Source organism: Gallus gallus, chromosome 26, assembly GCF_016699485.2.
Source record: "Gallus gallus isolate bGalGal1 chromosome 26, bGalGal1.mat.broiler.GRCg7b, whole genome shotgun sequence".
NCBI lineage: Eukaryota > Metazoa > Chordata > Aves > Galliformes > Phasianidae > Gallus > Gallus gallus.
In genome coordinates this window covers 1,383,661-1,400,527 of record NC_052557.1, presented here as the reverse complement: position 1 = coordinate 1,400,527, position 16,867 = coordinate 1,383,661, and the positions used below count along the sequence as shown (strand labels likewise).

The 16,867-nt window shown below is 59.7% G+C and overlaps 1 protein-coding gene across 11 annotated transcripts; it reads right to left on the bottom strand.

The window, feature by feature from the left end:
• Window positions 1–1,462: 1,462 nt before the first annotated feature.
• SLC6A17 (solute carrier family 6 member 17) lies at window positions 1,463–16,635 on the bottom strand. 11 transcript variants are annotated; one of them, XM_046904214.1, is made up of 14 exons: window positions 16,454–16,635; window positions 15,754–15,825; window positions 13,585–13,763; window positions 11,205–11,593; window positions 9,562–9,719; window positions 9,206–9,332; window positions 8,836–9,017; window positions 8,339–8,449; window positions 7,557–7,798; window positions 7,126–7,318; window positions 6,595–6,787; window positions 6,188–6,347; window positions 5,485–5,647; window positions 1,463–5,206 (listed from the first exon to the last, which is right to left on the bottom strand). In XM_046904214.1, the coding sequence occupies exons 4-14, from the start codon at window positions 11,488–11,490 to the stop codon at window positions 4,838–4,840; spliced, it is 2,184 nt and encodes a 727-aa protein (XP_046760170.1). In that variant the 5' UTR covers window positions 11,491–11,593; window positions 13,585–13,763; window positions 15,754–15,825; window positions 16,454–16,635; the 3' UTR covers window positions 1,463–4,837. The 11 variants fall into 11 exon arrangements, with proteins under 11 accessions (XP_046760170.1, XP_046760172.1, XP_046760173.1 ...); XM_046904216.1 differs by having other exon boundaries at window positions 15,935–16,475; XM_046904217.1 differs by lacking the exon at window positions 13,585–13,763.
• Between the last annotated feature and the right edge of the window lie 232 nt (window positions 16,636–16,867).

Genomic DNA, 16,867 nt, shown 5'->3' with positions numbered 1-16,867 from the left:
CAGCGAGGATGCTCCCATCGCCTCCATCTGGAGCTGCTGGCTGTGCGCAGTGCCTCAGTTGCCCAACGGGAAGGCTCGGGGTAACCCCTCAGCCTCACAGCAGCATCTGCACCTCATTCTCCAGGGCTGCAGGGAGGTGGGACACCCACAAATCGCCCCCCCCCCCCCCCCCATATCCCACCTGTCCATCCGACCCCGCTCTGTGCCTCCCCATCACAGGTTGGTTTTGTCCCCAGCCCTGCACAGAATCGCGCCTTGTGGTTCTTTTTCCATGCACCTGCATTGCACAGAGCACCCACAGCAGCAGGGGGGGGGTTAAGTGCCCTCCCAGACCCATTCTCAGCACTGGGATTCCTCCAGGGGGCAAAGAAGTCCCCCTCCTGGCCTGGGGCATTCCTATGGCAGCAGCTTTCCCACCCTGTGCTGCAGCTGCCATCCCAAAGGCACCCCAGCATCTGCGGCACTTCGGGTTCCCTGCTGAGCGTGCTTTTGTAGACAGCACCCACACCTCTGCTGGGAGGGGGAAGGGGAGAAATCAAAGCTCTCCCCCCCACCCCATGCTGTGGGCCGAGGATGAGGCAGCAGCACAGCATCCGAGGACTGAGCCGCTTCCTGCACTCGGCACAGCAGCCTGGAGGGGTACTGCAGGACCTCCAGCATCACCCCGAGATTTGGGGGGGGGCTGCACCCATAACCCCACATCCCTCACTGGGGGTGGCTGTGGGGCAGCTGGGATCATCCCCATCCCTGCTCCCATAGAGCTGCCCTCCGGATCCCGTCGTCCCAACCCTCATCCTGCAGGACGTGCCCTGCTCCTGTAGGACCCCCACGCACCATCCCCTCATCTCTGGGAGCACTCAGCAAAGCTGTCCGACCCCTCTGCGATGCCACCTCACACTCACTGTGAGTGCAGTCACGGCAGCCAACTGTCCCCACGGCACCCACACTGCTGCACAGCTCCTGTGCTCCCCCCCATCTTTCAGCTCTCCCTGTGCTCTCCAGGGCTGAACCAGGAAAGAGAGCTGCAAGGATGGGATGGGAGAGGCAGCCCTGCTTCCCAAAGGGCTCAATACTGATCCCATACCCAGCAGCTGAAATCCCTGGAGATCCCCAAACCTCCTCCAGCTTCCCAGTACCCCCAGTGCTCCGACTGAGCCAGCAGCACATCAGCAGGGCACGGCCAGAGGAGCAGATGTGTTACCAGTCCATGCGCCCCATCCAGCCGGTGCGGGTTGAGCTGGCCCAGGATGGAAGGTCACCTCCACAGCACTTCTGGGGCTGCACCCCGACTGAGCTGCAATGGGGCACAGAAGGGGCTCAGAGAGGATAAGAGGAGGCAGAAGGACAAACAGGACAGGATAGAGGCATTGACATCCACAGGTGCTGACAGCCCTGGTGCTCTCCGCAGCCCCAGAGGGCCCCAAAGCCCACCCCAAAGAAGGAAAAAGAGGCAGAGAAGAGACTTGGTAAGAACAGACCTTTAATTGGACTCCATGACGGCCATTACAGGGCTTTTCTCACCTGCTGAGGAGTCCGGCCGGCACGGCACGAGTGGTAAATAGACCGGCTACGAGGATACATGGATGGGTTTCTACCAGATCTGTGCTTTTACCTGTACAGGAGGGCTTGGCCAGCGTTGTGCTTACCCGCAGCGGAGCAGCCGTGTGCTGCAGGGGCTCTGCCCAAAGCGGGGGTTGGCAGAGCCAGCGGGGCACCCACACAGCGGGGCACCCACACAGCGGGGCACCCACACAGCGGGGCACCCACACAGTGCGCTCCTGCTGGCGAGAGGCAGCGTGGGGGGGTGAGGGAGGCAGAGGGAGCAGCTCAGGAGGAGCTGCGGTGCAGGGGGGGCTGCTGGTGGGGCAGGAGGGGAAGCCCTTCTCCCCAGTAGGGCTCCTGATCCAGCCCTGCTCTGAGCAGCGGGATCTGGGATGGGAAGGAAGGGGAGAGCGAGGTGGGAGGGGGGGGGGGGGGGGGGGGGGGGGGGCAGTAATATGGGCAGCATCCAGCCCTCCTGCTCCCACTGCCCGGAGGGAAGCTGGAAAGTGCCTGTGCTCACAGCTAGCAGCCGTTCCCTGTGCCTCTGCGGGGAGAAAACAAACTAAAAGTGATCGCCAGGGCTAAAAGTCACCGGGGGGTCAGCCCCGAGAAGGTGCACAGGGGAAGGGGGGGGGAACCAGGGGGAAGACCCCCCCCCCCCAACAGGCTCCCAAAGTGACCGAGTACAGCAAGAAGTGACCCCGAACGCGACACCAAGGCTCACACCCCACACACAGCATGGACAGGTGAACACACGCACACAGCAACGACACGGAGCACCTACAGCTTCACACCCCCCCACCCCATCCACCGACCCCCCCCCCCCCGACCCCCCCATGTGTCCAACACCGAGCAAACACCACGAGAAATACACAACTTCCACGGGTAAAAAGAAAGGCGTCCGCCCCCCAGAGCCCCCACACCTCCCCATGGTGGGGGTCTGGGGTTGGGGGGGGGGGGGGGGGCACACAGCCACTCACTGCACACGAGAAATAAAAAGGTAAAAATCTGTCCGATATACAGTGAGAATTGATCTGTACAGCACTGGGGGTGAAAATGGGGTCACGGGCCACTTCGTCATTTAACAGCATTTACAGTGACATTTACAGAATAAATATACAATAGAAATGGAGAATCCGTGGGTTATTATTCCATCTCCTCTCTCTGCATATATTTTATATATATATATATATAATATAGCTTTCTTGTTACCTTCCTGTTGGCTTTGCCTCTTCTTGGTGCTGCAATAAGAGGGGTGGGAAGCGAACGCCTCCCTGCCCAGTTTGGGAATGGCAATGGGAGGGATGGGGGGGACTGAAGTGTGTCCTCCCCCCCCCCCAGGGCTCGAGGAGCATCGCAGCACTGCAGCAGATGGGACGTGGTGAGGTGCTCTGCTCCCTGACTCCATGGGAGCTGCGGTGGGGATCCAGCCCCTGGGCTCAGTCACTGCCACTGGGGAGGTGACACCGGGCAGTGATGGGGGAATATGGGGACAAGGGGAGGAGGAAATGGGTTTTGTGCTTCTCCCATTTGGAGGTGACGCAGTGGGGATGTCTCTGTGTCCCTCTGTAGGGGCTGCAGGAGGAGGGGGAGGTCAATCTGGATGAGGGCTGGAGAAGAGGTGGGAGCACAGCTGATCCCAGGGCTGGTGCTGCCCCTGCCATCAGCAGGGCGAGCTGCTTCATTTTGGTCCCCATCTTTGTTTCCCCCCCAAGAAAAATGGCTAACGAAGGGCCTGTGCTAATTGCCCAGTGAGAGCCACCGGCTGAGCCCACAGTAAGGAGGACTGTGAAGACGGAATCCCAACCCACCAGAGATACAGGGTGGGGGACCCTCCCATCCGTGGATGGGCAAGCAAGGCTAGAGGGGCTCGTGGGCAAGGAGCCAGGAACGTGGCCTGCAAAAGTGTTTGAAATGCCCCCTGGGGCGGTCTCAGCCCAACAGGACTGAAGTAAGGAGCTCGCTCAGCTTTGGAGACCACAGAACGTGCCAAGACAGCGGGTGCTGCTCCCCTGTGCCCATGGGGAAAGGAGGGAACGGTCACTTCGTGCTGCCCTCCCAACAGAAATGCTTGGCTTCGTGCTTGATTCAGGGAAACCTTCGGTGCCAGGGGGAGAAACTCAGAGCTGGGAGACCCCCACTGACCCTCCTCGCTCACACAGCTCCGCATCCTTGTGCCCCCCAGGCAGCATGGATAGGCACCACGGGGGTGCAGTCCGGATGCAGCTCATGGGGATGCTGGGACCCGGTGCTGGCTGCTCAGACACATCCTTCCATCTGCCATCCCTAACAGCCAGCTCACCCCCCCGCAGCCCAGGGCAGTTTCCTGAGAGCCAAAGCAGGGCTGCTGTAGGACTGGGTGCCCCACAGCTCCACGTTCCTAAAGAAAGCAGCGAGAGGAGATGACCACCACACCAGGGATGGCCCAGCAGAGCATCCCATATGTCCAGAGCCATTCCAGCAGTGTGCTCCCGGCTCCATCCCCATTGCCCTTCCAGACCTCACACGAAATCCCTCACTTTGGAGGTGCCACCCAAAGAGCTGCCTGCCCACAGACCGCACCTTCCCATCATCTCAGAGCACACCGACCACACATCACCCCACGGACACCTGGGAACACCCTGCAGACGCTGTCCCTGTGCTGGTGGCGATGGGACAGCCACCAAAGAGCCACCAGCTGCGGTCCCCACACGTCACCATCACTCAGCCCCACGCCGCTCCCTGCCAACCCTTGGCCAAAACACTGGGGTTATCTGGGTGCATCCACAGCTAGAAAAACTACAGGAGATACAACAACAACAGCGATGGCAAACAACGGCAGCACCCTTTTGTGCTATGAACATCGACGGTTAATTGTGCTCGTTGGAATAAGGCCATGACTCCTCCCAGCTAAAGGACGGCGGACGAAGGGCAGAGCGCTGGGCTGCAGGAGGAAGCATGGTTGGCTTCCCACCTGGTGCCAGGTCCTTTTTCCAACCACCAGCTGCTTGAAAAGAGAGATTCTTTGCTTCGGATTCGAGCTGCGAGAGGACGACCCTCAGAACAGCATCGCAGCATCCCTTGCTCCTCCCTTCCCTAAGGTGAGCCCCCAGGTCCTGCCCTTCGCCGAGGGCTGTTGGAGGAGTCCTGCCCCTCCTGCAATCCCTTCTTCCCGATGTCATCATAGGAACGGCTGCTTTTGGTTACAACTTAAAGAGGGGTTTCTTCTTCTTCGTTAGTTTTCCCGTTGCCTGGACAGCCAGGATCCACTCCCCAGCAACCTCTCCTCTCCCAGGGGGTGGTGGGCTGCCCACCATCACAGTTCGGACTCGGGGGTGCCGGCCGTTAGGTACCCACTCCCATAGCGTCCGTTGGGCGCACTGCTCATCTCCATAGGGGAGTTGCTCCCAGGACCCAGGTAGGAACGGTGCGTGGGCATGGGGGACGGGGTCTCGCTCGGCACCTTGCTCAGGATGAAGCGCGTCTCGTCGTTGTCTTCCAAGTTGGAGATGTCCTTCATCATCCGGCCCTTCTTGTAGGTGACCGAGAGGGTGTTGGAGCCGTCTGACACCAGGTGGAACTGCCGGAGGATGAAGACGAGAGGCAGAGGGAGGGAGGCCAGGATGATCAGGGAGATGAGGATGGCCATGGCCCAGGTTGGGTAAAAAAGGAACTTCTCCGCAGCCTGAAAAAGAGGGATTGGTGTCAGGAGTTGCAGCGCACGCCGGGTACAACATCTCCTAAGTGCTCAGGAGCTCCTGCCAGCCTTCATCTTACGAAGTTATTGGGAGGCAAATCAAAGCAGACAAAAGGGCATTGCTCTTTGGTGGAACCAAGATAAACCCCAAGGCCGCATTTCAGCCCGTGCTCCGAGCCAGCTCGAACCTTCTGGGCAGCAGGGACAAGCGATGGCCAAGCGGGTGGGACATGGCAGAGCAGAGCTGGGATGGGAACCGTGCTCACCTCCTCTCTGATCCACGCGCTGTAGCCCGGGGGGCTGACACCCAGCTGGATGATGCTGGCGGTCATGAGCACGGCCATGCAGATGGGAGAGACGTACTTCCAGGTGTAGTAGTAGAACTGATAGGGCCGAAAACCCAGCATCTCTGTCAGCTCCTGCATGAACCTGCCAAGAGGAAGAGATGGAACCACACTGCTCCCCACCTTCCAGCAAGGAACTCCCTCCTAGGAGCCCTGCTGCAGATTAGACTCAAAAAAGAGCCTGGAGAAGAGCCCAGCTGAGCCAGGGAAGCACCACAGTGTCTTTCAAGCCCATAGGATGGGTTGGGAACCTCCCAGGGAAAAGGCCACCTGAGCCTTCCTTGTTCTTGCCAACTCCTGGCAACAAGAAGAGGCAATGAGGGAATGAGGTGCCCTTCCGGAATGTTCCAGAAACCTCAGACAAAACCATAGATGACGAGCAACAGAGCACCACAACCAAAGCTAGATACCCACTAGCAGGAATGGTTCTTGGGGCTGGGTTACACCCAGGGCAGGGTAGAGGATCAAGGCAAACAGATATCCTGCCTCTGTAACAACTGCCTCTGGGGTATTTGCTCCATCAGAGCTTGCCTCCTGGGAACAGAAGTCAGGAAAGAGCTGGAAGGTGGGGGGTTTAACCAGGAGTTACAGCCGAGATGTTGCATTTCTGGTGCAAACACCTTACTTCTTAGTGCCATATATCCAGGCCACGGCGATGTTCTCCAGGATGACCACGACGGTGAGCGGCAGCGTGGCCGAGTAATCATCAAACATGGTGACAAAGTAGTTCCCGGAGCGCTGCACAAAGATCAGGCCCACCACAAAGGCAAAGATGCAGCAACCAACTGAGGGGAGCAAACGGGCACAGTTAACAGAGCGCGGATCGGTTGGCATGACGGTGATGAGCCAATGGCTGAGTGATCTTAGCGGTCTTTTCCAACCCTAATGATCCTATGGTCCCCAGGGGAACCACGGCCTCTGCCGTAGGGTCTGATCCCAGTACACGTCCACATGTCCCCGCTCTTCTAGAATGACTCCCCGGGGCAATGGTGACCCTCCAGCCCCAACCCATGGGGATGCAGAAGACCTCACCTGTGAACACCTCCTTCCGCACCTTGAAGGTGTCGATGATGGGCGTGGTGATGCCTGACATGGTCCCAATCATGCTGCCCAGCCCCAGGTTTATCAGCATCAAGAAGAACATGACAGACCAAAACGGCGAGGCTGGGAAGTGGGTCATGGCTTCTGTGAAGGCGATGAAGGCCAGGCCAGTGCCTTGCACTGACTATTCATGGGGGAAAGAGAGACCAAAAGGAAGAAGAAATGCATCAGGCTGCGTGTCTCAGGGCTCTCTTGTCCCACTGAACAACTCATCAGGGAAAGAAGAATCCACTCTAGTACCCGGTGTGGAAGTGGTGATGACCCCATTAGACTTGCTACAGATAGACCATTCCCACACCCCAGGAAAGACCACAGGAACAGGGAATTCCCATCCTGGGAGGGTCACTGGAAACAGCTGTTCCAGATCCACGTGCCAGGAGCGACACAAACAGGACAGATCCTACCAGGGACTGCCAATGGGAGAGGGGATTTCTTTGTCCTATTAGGAACGCCACCAGGTACCTTGTCGAGCTCATCCTCCAACAGACACGCGTCCAAGCCCAGCTCTTTGAAGTGCCCTTCTTTCACTGTCATGATCACCCTGTACATCTCGTTGTAGTCCTTGGCCGTCAAGTGGGAGAAGTTCACGTGGGGGGGGATGAGGTCGTGGCTGAGCACGTTGGTGTTCAGGTATCCCAAGATCTTCTCAGCATTCCTACAAGAGAGCAGAGTCACCCAGAGTCATCCCCTTCCATCCAGGGTGAGAACCTAGTAGAGCTTAGTGCCCAACCAGAGTCAGAAAAACTCAGCTACAAGGGGGCACCTCTGGAGATCCAGCTCTTGACCACAAGCCATCTGGGTCCACCAAAACACAGCATCAACCAGCCCTGGAGCCACAGCCCCACCAGCACGGGTTCCCCCACCCCAGATGGACAGAAAGCAAATCCACCTACTCCACCACGCATTTCTCGTTCATGATGTTGGCCTTGAAGCCCAGCACGGCGAACACAACCAGGGTGGCCAGGACGGAGGTGAAGAAGTTGATGAAGGAGACGAGCGTGGCATCGAAGTGGCAGTTGTTGTCCTGCTTGTTGTAGCTGGAGAAGGCGATGACCCCCCCAAAGCCCAATCCCAAGGCAAAGAACACCTGCGTGGCTGCCTCCCGCCACACCTGGGGGTCCAGCATCTTGTCCAGCTTGGGGAGAGGGGACACAGAAGAAGGAATGAGGGGGTGTGGTGGTGCCAGAGCCGTTCCCATCCTCCAGAGCCTTTGGGATCGTTTAACCACGGAGCTCACCCCCCTTCCCCTGCAGCAGGCTGTGGGTCTCCAAGAGCCATTCATCGGGAGATCCTAATTAGTGCCTTGTAACAGCCTCGTCAGCTGAGCGGTTTCATCTGCATCTCTTCATCATTAATTAATTAGCTGGTTAATTGCATAAACACCAGCAGAGGTTTTGCTACCAGCCAGCATCATCTCACAGAGCCCCTGAGCCATTATATAAACGTATTGCTGAGGGCACCCCTCCCCTCACCCACCCAAAGGGAACGCGAGCGATGCCTCAGATAGCACCATCTCAGGGCTCTGCCTCCTCCTGCCTCATTTATTGGGACCTTTGAGGCTGATGCTCTGATCTTTGGGGTGGAAACAAGGGAGGGATAGTATTCTGTGAAATGATGTGCACAAAGGGTGAGCAGCCCAGAGGATAAACCTGCTGGGAGTCCGCTGAGCTCTTACCTTGGGGGTGAACATGTGCATGATCCCATCCACCGCCCCACGCAGCAGGAGGCCCCGCACCAAGAAGCAAACCAGCACCACGTAGGGGAAGAGGGAGCTGAAATACATCACCTGGGGCAAGAGGGAGGCATGCAGGGTGGGTACCATCTCCTTTACCACTCCGCCCCGTCTCCATATCCATCCCCAGGACATCACAAACTGGAGCCAAACTGCTGGTGCCCCATGAGCCCCGGGGAAGGACAACTCTGCATCCCCACCACCTCCCAGCACCACTGGTTCCCAGCACGGGGCTCCCTCCCTGTGTCCCAGTGATGTGAGTGAGGCTTTCTCCCAGGCATAGAGGATGTGATACCACCCCACTGCTATGGGGCAGCAGCCTCCTTGCCCTGTGCTACCCGCTGATGCGCTCTGTAAAACATCTGGCACATCTGGAGATGAGTTCCCTCTGAGCATGGTAGAAAACCAACACACCTGGAGGACAGATTGCTGCTACCCACCTTCCCCGAGGACTGGATGCCTTTGATCATGGCCAAGCCAACGAGACTCCAGGCCACCAGCAGGCAGAGGGTCATCTTCCAGTTGAGCCCCCCACTCTCTGAGATGGAGTTGGAGATGTCCAGGGCCTCCCGGTACCAGAAGTAGGTGGTGGCCGAGCTCCTCTCACATTCAGTCTCCACAACTGCAAATGAATGGGGGTACCAAAGAGTGAGGGGTTGGGGAAGAGCCACCCGCTGCCTCCTCTCACTCAGTCCACGTCCCCAGGAGGCATCCCAACCTCCAGCGTCCCCGGTCTGCAATAGATGAAGGTTTTGAGGGTCTCCGGCGTCCCGCAGCCCCACTTCCCCATTGGATTCCCCCATATCTCACCGGCCACGGAGCCATTCCTGACGATGGGGCACTCGCTCCAGGGAAGAGGGTACTGAAAGGACTTGAAGAAGTAAAAGATGCTCCAACCAATGATGACGTTGTAATAGAGACCAACAAAAAAGCAGACCTGTGTTGGGGGGGAGGAGGACACAGTGTGAAGCAGTGAGGGCAGTGCTGGTGCTCCCACTGGACAGAGATCCAGAAACATGGATGGGCTCATTCCCAAACCCACGGATAGGAGCTGAAAAACTCCGCTCAACCCTTCAATCACCCACACGGAGCTCAGCGAGGTTTGCCCCAAACCATCCCCTGTTTGCAGCCTGCAGAGCGTCCCACGCACCCCAATGCACGCTCACCAGGCAGCTGGCATAGCCGATGCCACCGAGGCGGGGACAGATGTAATTCCAGACACCAATGCTGCCCCGGCGGATCCGCTGCCCCACTGCCAGCTCCAGGAAGAACAGCGGGAGCCCGATGATGATGAGCAGGACCAGGTATGGGACCAGGTAGGCGCCTGGCAGGGACAGAAAGCTTGTCATGGACCCGCCTGCCTGCTCTTATATCCCAACGAGAGACAGGCTGTGTCTGGTTCATCCCTTGGCTTGCAATAGGAAACACACGTGCGTGGCAGGGAACCCTGCAGCGTCCCCAGGCAGTGTGGGTATGTGTGGGATACACGAGCTCTCTGCTGGGGGTAAAACAGGAAGGCGGTTAATCTCCGCCTAATTGGGGAGACCAGAGAGAAATTAGCAGTTCATGAAGCATAACCAAATGGCCGTAAGAGATGCGATGACTCACGCTGCAGCGCCCAGCTGATGAATGGCCCCAGCCTCTGCCAGGGGCTGCCGGATGGCGTTGGGAGCACGTGGCTGCAGGGCTGGGATTTATGGCCCAGGGACAGCCACCAGTGCTGGGCCGGGGACGGATGGGGCTGAGGATGTGTTTGGAGCAGAGGTGAGGAGGTTCATTAAGGAAGAGGTTCATTAAGGAGGAGGAAAATGGCCATGCCAGCAGCCGGGGTGCAGCTGGACACTGGTGTAACTGGGAGCACCAACAAGCTTCCCATCCCTGCAACACCCTCACGGGCATCGCGACCTCCAGATGATGGGACAGATGGATCCGTTTGGATGCAAACTTCTCCAGCATCAGAGACTTTCCTCCACTGACCCCCGGGAGGACGGCCACCAGCTCACGCACGCGCGTCATCGCCAGCGCACACGGCTCCCGGCACACCGAGTGCTGGGAATTTGGCTCAGGCCCATCTCACTGCCAGCACGAGGCCGTTCTCCCCCGCAGATGTCTGCCTGGGGAGCAGGAAGGAAGCAGCCATCCCACCCTGCGCCGAGCAGCTTGCTGCCGTGCCAGCCAGCTCCCAGCTCCCCACCTCACCTTCTCCATCCGTGCAAGAGAGGGCAGCTCGTACCTGGCAACCTGCTGCAGGAAGCTGTCGCAGGGCTGCAAGGGGCTTCTAACAGCATCTGCTCATCACAGCGTGTGCCCCTTCGTGCCCCCTCCACCCCAGGGATGAGATAGATGAGTTGGGGGGGAGGGGGGGGAGAGGGGGTGTTAAGCCCAACTCAACCCCACTACAGAGAGTCTCATGGCTGCTGAGGGTTCAATTCTGTTGTATGGGGAAATTGAGGTAGGGTGGGTTCAGAGGAGCCTGGCACCTGACCTGCTGCCCAGAGCTGGCTCCTGATCCCATCTAACTGGGATGAGCAGGAAACCACAGGTGCAGAGAGCTCCCTGCCAAAGGAATCAGGGCTCCATTGCAGCCCTGGACATACCAGTGGGATTCACTTTGCTCTCAGGACAGGTGAGCATCCTTTAGGAAGAGGCTGCCCTGGAGGTTCCTGCAGCTCCACATCACAGCACAGCCAGCAGCTCCCGGCTGCCCCTCACCTCCCCAACCACCCCCACTGCTCCCTCCTTCCCCAGCACCCACACCCCAGCAGAGGCAAAACCAGCCCACAAACCCCCCCAGAACCCCATCTCTCACCTCCTCCATTCTTTTGGCACAGGTAGGGGAAGCGCCAGACGTTCCCCAGCCCTACAGAGTAGCCAATCTGCGCCAGGATGTACTGCAGCTTGCTATTCCACGCCGGCCTGTTCTCTGCATCCAGCTCCTCCTCCCCATCCTTCTGCTTGTCCCAGGCCTCCCCTGTCACGTTGAGGACGCTGCGTTTGTAGTCCACGGGCTCCTCATGAGCCAGCAGGTCGGCCACCGACTCGGTGACGTGCTCACTGCTGTGCTCCCGCTGCGTCACTTTGCTGTTCTTCGGCATCGGGACGGCTCCGTGCCACCCCTGGGGCCGGGATGGGGCGAGGGGAGATGAGGAACGTCCCGTGTGAGCTGCTCGGGGTTCACCTCCTCGTCATCAGCAGGACCTGTGAGGGAGAGAGGTCAGCAGCATGGAGGGGGATTGGTTTTGCCTCATCCCGGTGCTGTTGGGACCGGCAGCGATGGTGGGGAGAGGCCTCCGTCACCCCCTGTGCTTTGGGGGCATCCTTTGGGCTGGGGGATGCTAAGTGGCAACAGCACCCAGCTGCTTCCTCAGCAGGGAGGGAGCACCCATGGGTCCAGGGAAGGAAAGGGGGGGTGACAGAGCAGTCCCCTCAGCCCTGCACAGCCCCACAGCTCAGCCCTGCTCTGCCACACCGCCCTACAGAGCTCCAAAGCACTCGGGTGACAGTGACAAACACCAGGGCTCTCCATCCTCCTCGGACGTTACAGGGCACAAAGTGGGTGAGAGCCAGCAGTTCAATCACCGCAGGCAGCTCTACAGCAGATAACATCTGCAAAGCAGCCACGGTGACACAAAGCCATCAATCCCAGCCCTGCTGCCTTCCCAGCCTTGGCCTGGGAACCCAAAGCCACGGGATTCACACAGTCTGAGCGGTGCCAGCAGTGAGCCTTGGCCGTACTGGGAGAACTGGGGGCCAGCCTGGCTCGTGCCCCAGCTGGAGGACACCCATAGAAAACCCCATGTCATGGAAAAATGACTCTCCCCAAGGGCTGTGATTGCTTCTTCCTTCCACCCTCACTTCCCAAGGACATCCATGTGACCACCGGAGGAGCAATGGGGCCACGCGTGCGGTCCCTGCCTGCCCTAAGCTGACGAGGAGGAGAAAGGCCCCCCGTGTTTCTCCTGAGCTTCTCCCTTTGCACAAACACCCATCAATCCCAGCCCTGAGCACAGCTCTCAATCCTGGCCCCTTCCAGAGCATGGGGCTCAGCCGAGCAGCCCTTCCCATTCCCAACTGCCATCCCAGCGCTGCAGGGAAGCAAAGCCGCAGGACGGCCGGCCCTCCTCACCCTCACCTCACCCCAAAGAAAGTTCCCCATGTGCCAGGCCCTGTTCCTCATAGAAGAGCTATTTTCAGCCAAAAGCTGCATCCGTTGCCAGGCAACTGCATCGGCTCACAGCCTTGGCTGGATCAGGCTCCTCCTGAGAAGCTGTTTGAATTATTCCTTCAAGCCTGGGCCAGCAGTGTTTCATTTCCTAACGAGGACCATTCACAGCTCGACAGCATCAATTACCAGCACAGGGCTGCCCACAGCCACAGCATCCCCAGCATGGAGGGTGGGGGGGTCCTGAGGCAGGGAATCACAGAGATTCCCATCGAGTTTGGATCGGGATCTGCAGAGATGAGAGGATTTGGGGGGTGAAAGTGGGCGCTGAGCTGCTCTGCTGGGGCTGCGATAAGGGGGTGAGGCAGCACTGGAGGAGGAGAAAGGGGTAAGGAGCAGAAAGCTCTGCCTCTGTGGGAAGAGTCACACAGCAAAGCTGTGCTGTAAGGATGGTCTTCACCCAGCTGGCTGTCCCTGTGACCCCACTGCTTGCTTGGGGCCATCCTGCCGCTTCCCAGCCCCATGGCAGCAGTGCCCACTGGAGGAGACCCGGCCCATGGAGAGGGGTCCGCCACAGTGCTCCCAGCCAAAGCGCAGTTCCAATCCATCTGCAGAAAGTATTTCTGCCCATTTGTTTGATTGGGAGGGGAATTTAATCAAGGAATTCATCTCCAAAAATGCAACAACAGCTACGCTGCAGGGAAGGTCAGCTGACAACCAGGAGCTCTGTGGCTGGAGAGAGACAGAACCCCCCTTGTTGTGGGCAGATGGAGATTCGGCTCATTGACGACCTTCACCTCCTCACATCTGCACTTCTCTTTCTCTTCCGAAGGAGGATCGCAGCCCACCGGTGGGTCTGGGTGCCTCTCATGGTGCTCAGAGAGGGGTCCAGGAAGGCACCAGTACAAACTGGGAGGGAGGGCTGGGACAGCAGCAGCGCCTGCGAGATGGGAGCGGCTGCCAGCATCCATAGGGAGCGATAGGGTGAGACACAGGAAAGAGCACCACTGCCCTGCAGATAACCCACCTCCCCATGCTCCTGCCGTGGTTTTTCCACTCGCTTACTCAGGAAGGTGGCTGGGGAGGCTGGAATCTGTCAGTAGCAATGGAGCTCAGGGGGTGGGCACAGGGAAGATCTCTCTCCTCTCCCAGGGACAGCGCAGCTCCTGCGTCCAAATTGCGCACTTACGGTCCATTTGGGGGAAACTGAGGCAACAAACAAAAGCCAGGCTGGGGTGCAATGAATTCAGAATAACCTTCAAATTCAAACCATGGGGTTTCTGCACCGGTACAGCACGCTGCTCACTCCACCAAGGTCACAGAGCAGGACAGGGGAGCGACGGATCCGGGGCACAGAGGGACGTCAGGGATGGAGGAATCTGAGGGGTCTGAGCGTCCCCATCCTGGGACACCACACTGAGGGCTGAGCTTTGTGCTGCAGATGGGGAAGGGACGGACCCAAGGTCACCCATGGACCTGGAGAGCTTGCAGAGAGGCCGAGGCACAGAGCAGGCACCTCTCCCACCTCCCCTTTGCGCCCAGCAGGGCCGAGGGGCGAAGCCACGAGGAGGGCAGTGGGGGAGCAGCACTGCTCTGCATCACAGCGAGAGCACACAGAGCCCTTCGGCCACAGGGAATCAAAGGCACAATGCTCAGAGCGGCGTCCCGACTGCATAGCAGAGCCCCGAGGAGACACTTCTGCCCCACAGAGAGGCAGCTCAGCTCTGACCCCCCCCCAAGCAAAGCTCCCATAGCACACAGAGCTGCTTCCACCTTAACGCCGCTCCTCGCTCACAAACCGGGAGACTCAGCGCTCCCGCTCGGCCCTTCCTCACCCTCCTCATCCTCCCCGGCTCCGCTGGGGAAGGCTTTTGCCACCTGAGCTCATTAGGGTCGCTCCCTTTCTTTAAGCCATCCCTGCTCGTTAACGCCAGGCTCCGCCACCCCACGGAGGTGACGCGCGGTGACTCAGTGGCAGCGGTCCCACAACACGGGGTCCCCCCCCGCCCCCCAACACTCACACAGCATGAAGGGAACACGCAGCCCGGGGACAGCAGAGCAGGCCGAGGGGAAGCAGCGCAGGGAGTCGTGCTGCACGCCGGGCTCCCACCTTTGCAAGCAGTTCGCATTCAGCTCCTCTGCGCGCAGCCGGCATTTATTGCAGGGCGGGGATGCTCAGAGCTGCGCTCCTCATTCAGGCCCGTTTTAGCATCGTGACACAGGAGCAGTTCGCATTCGGAGATGAATCAGAGCTGCCTCCGCTCCTGCATTACCCCCCCCGTCAGCGCCCAGGTGGTATAAATAGCCCCCGGCCCCCCTACGGGAGAGCAGAGGTGTGGCTATGGCAGCCCTACCGCCGTTTGCCACCTGCTCCACCCCGGAGGTGGGCGCAATCCCCGCAGCCCCGGCTCTGCTTTCGTACTACCGGGGGTTTAAAAGCGTGTTTTCATCAATGGGTTCCGGAGAAACCCACGGAAAGGGCAGTTTTGCGGGTGGGTCACGAGGCAGTCACAACAGCCCCGGAGGAGCGGAACGGCGGCGCCGTCGGGAGCGTAAGGAGCCCATTGATCCTCCGCGCTCCGTCTCCTTTCACGTCTCATTTAGGATCGCGAAGACATCCATCATCTGCAGCAGTGTGACGCGGCTCGGAGCAGCCGTCACGTGGGTCCTTCGTGCTGCTCACGGGGTGATCCCTTCCCCCCCCCCCCCCCCCCCCCCAGTTCCAGCTTGAGCTGCTGCCCCACCGAACACAGCTTCACCCCAAACAGCGGCACACAGACCGCGCACCCCACGCACGCTCTGCTACTCCCCGTTGTGGCTCACAAAGCACCTGTGTTCCTAAACAAACCGACCCCAAACACAACCCAGGACGTTCCGCCTCAGCTCCAACCCGGCTCCATCGCATCCCGGTGACCCCCACCTCTCTGCCAGCCCCAGGCGGCTCTCGCATCGCTCCCCATTACAACCAAACCCTTTTCTCCCTATCGATGTCACCCCGACCGCCTCCCATTCGACCAGGAGAGGACGGACAGACCCACATCTCATCTCCCCTTCCTGACCCAATCCCGACACCCCCGGGGAGATGCTGGCACCGAACTGTGCTCCCTGCCCGGAATAGCTCAGCTCCACGCGCGGCATTCAGGTCTGTTCCTCCCGAGCCCAGAAATAGTTGCATCAGCTCGCGATGGATCCCAACCTCAGGTGCCTCTGACGCCAGGCGGGAGCCGAGAAACGGAACGGTTTCACCTTCTGGGTCCTTTGCAAAGAGCTGGGAGAGGGATCGGTTTTATTTCCAGCCCCGCATCTCCGGAGTGACGCAAATCGGCCCCGAAGCGATGCAAAGCTGCACCTGGCCGAGATGTCAACCCCAAACACACCTCCGGCACAGCCACCACGCGAGGAACGCACTGATGGCAGCGAAGAGTCCCCGCACCCGGCACGGAACGGCTTCAAACCAAAACCCCCAACCCCCGTTTTGCTGCCTCGAAAGCAGCCGGCTGCGTTCCGGGAGGGGCATTCAAAAGAAAAAGGGGAAACAGAAAACCCCTTCACTTCAGGGGCCGGGCGTGAAATATTCATCGCAGCCGAACGCCTTCTCCTCCGCCAATGTTATTGTCAAGGTCAGCCTGGAGGCTCTATTTATTCCCCTCCCCTCAGGCAGCAGCTGGGGGGGATGAGCCCCCGACCAACCCCCTCCATTACCTCAGACCCCCCCCAAGGGGTCCCCCAAACCTTTTGCTGATCGCCCCCCCACCCCTCAGTGCCATGGCCGCACCCGCCGCCGCAGCCCCCCGAGCACCTTTCCCCCCTCACCCCCCCAAAAACAAGGCTCCGACGGATGGGGAGGGGGACAAGCAAAGCGGAGTGGGGGCAGAGGGGGTGTAAAGCAGCCTTACCTCTGCGCTGCGGGTGGAGCGGAGCGAATCGCCGGGAGGAACGGATCAGATCCCCCCCCCCTCACCCCCGGGCGGCGGCGGAGCCGGGTACCTGCGGGGCCTCCGGGGAAACCGCCGCCGCCGGTACCGCCGGTACCGCCGCTGCCTCCGCGCCCCGCGGTGACGCTGCGCGGCCGCCGCCTGTCGTCGTCGTCCTCCCCCCCCCCCCCACCCCACCCCCTTCCCTCCTTCTGCTCCGCGGATGCGCGTTGGGTTCGGCGCTGCGCCCGAGGGGAGGTAACTCCTCTGCCCGCTCCCGAAGAATACGATCTGTGTGCATAAAGATATGTATATGTATTTAAGTACTCCCCCCAGCGCCGCGCACGGGCTAAAATAAATAAATAAGAGCGGACACGCAGCCCCTGACGCAGGCTT

What these genes read in the sequence shown, in the direction of transcription:
- SLC6A17 (XM_046904214.1), bottom strand. Translation starts at nt 11,490, where the DNA reads ATGCCGAAGAACAGCAAAGTGACGCAGCGGGAGCACAGCAGTGAGCAC. An exon ending in TCGGCTATGCCAGCTGCCTG is followed by an intron (nt 9,333 to 9,561) that starts GTGAGCGTGCAT and finishes CCCCCAACACAG; the next exon opens with GTCTGCTTTTTTGTTGGTCT. An exon ending in GCGGAAGGAGGTGTTCACAG is followed by an intron (nt 6,348 to 6,594) that starts GTGAGGTCTTCT and finishes TGCTCCCCTCAG; the next exon opens with TTGGTTGCTGCATCTTTGCC.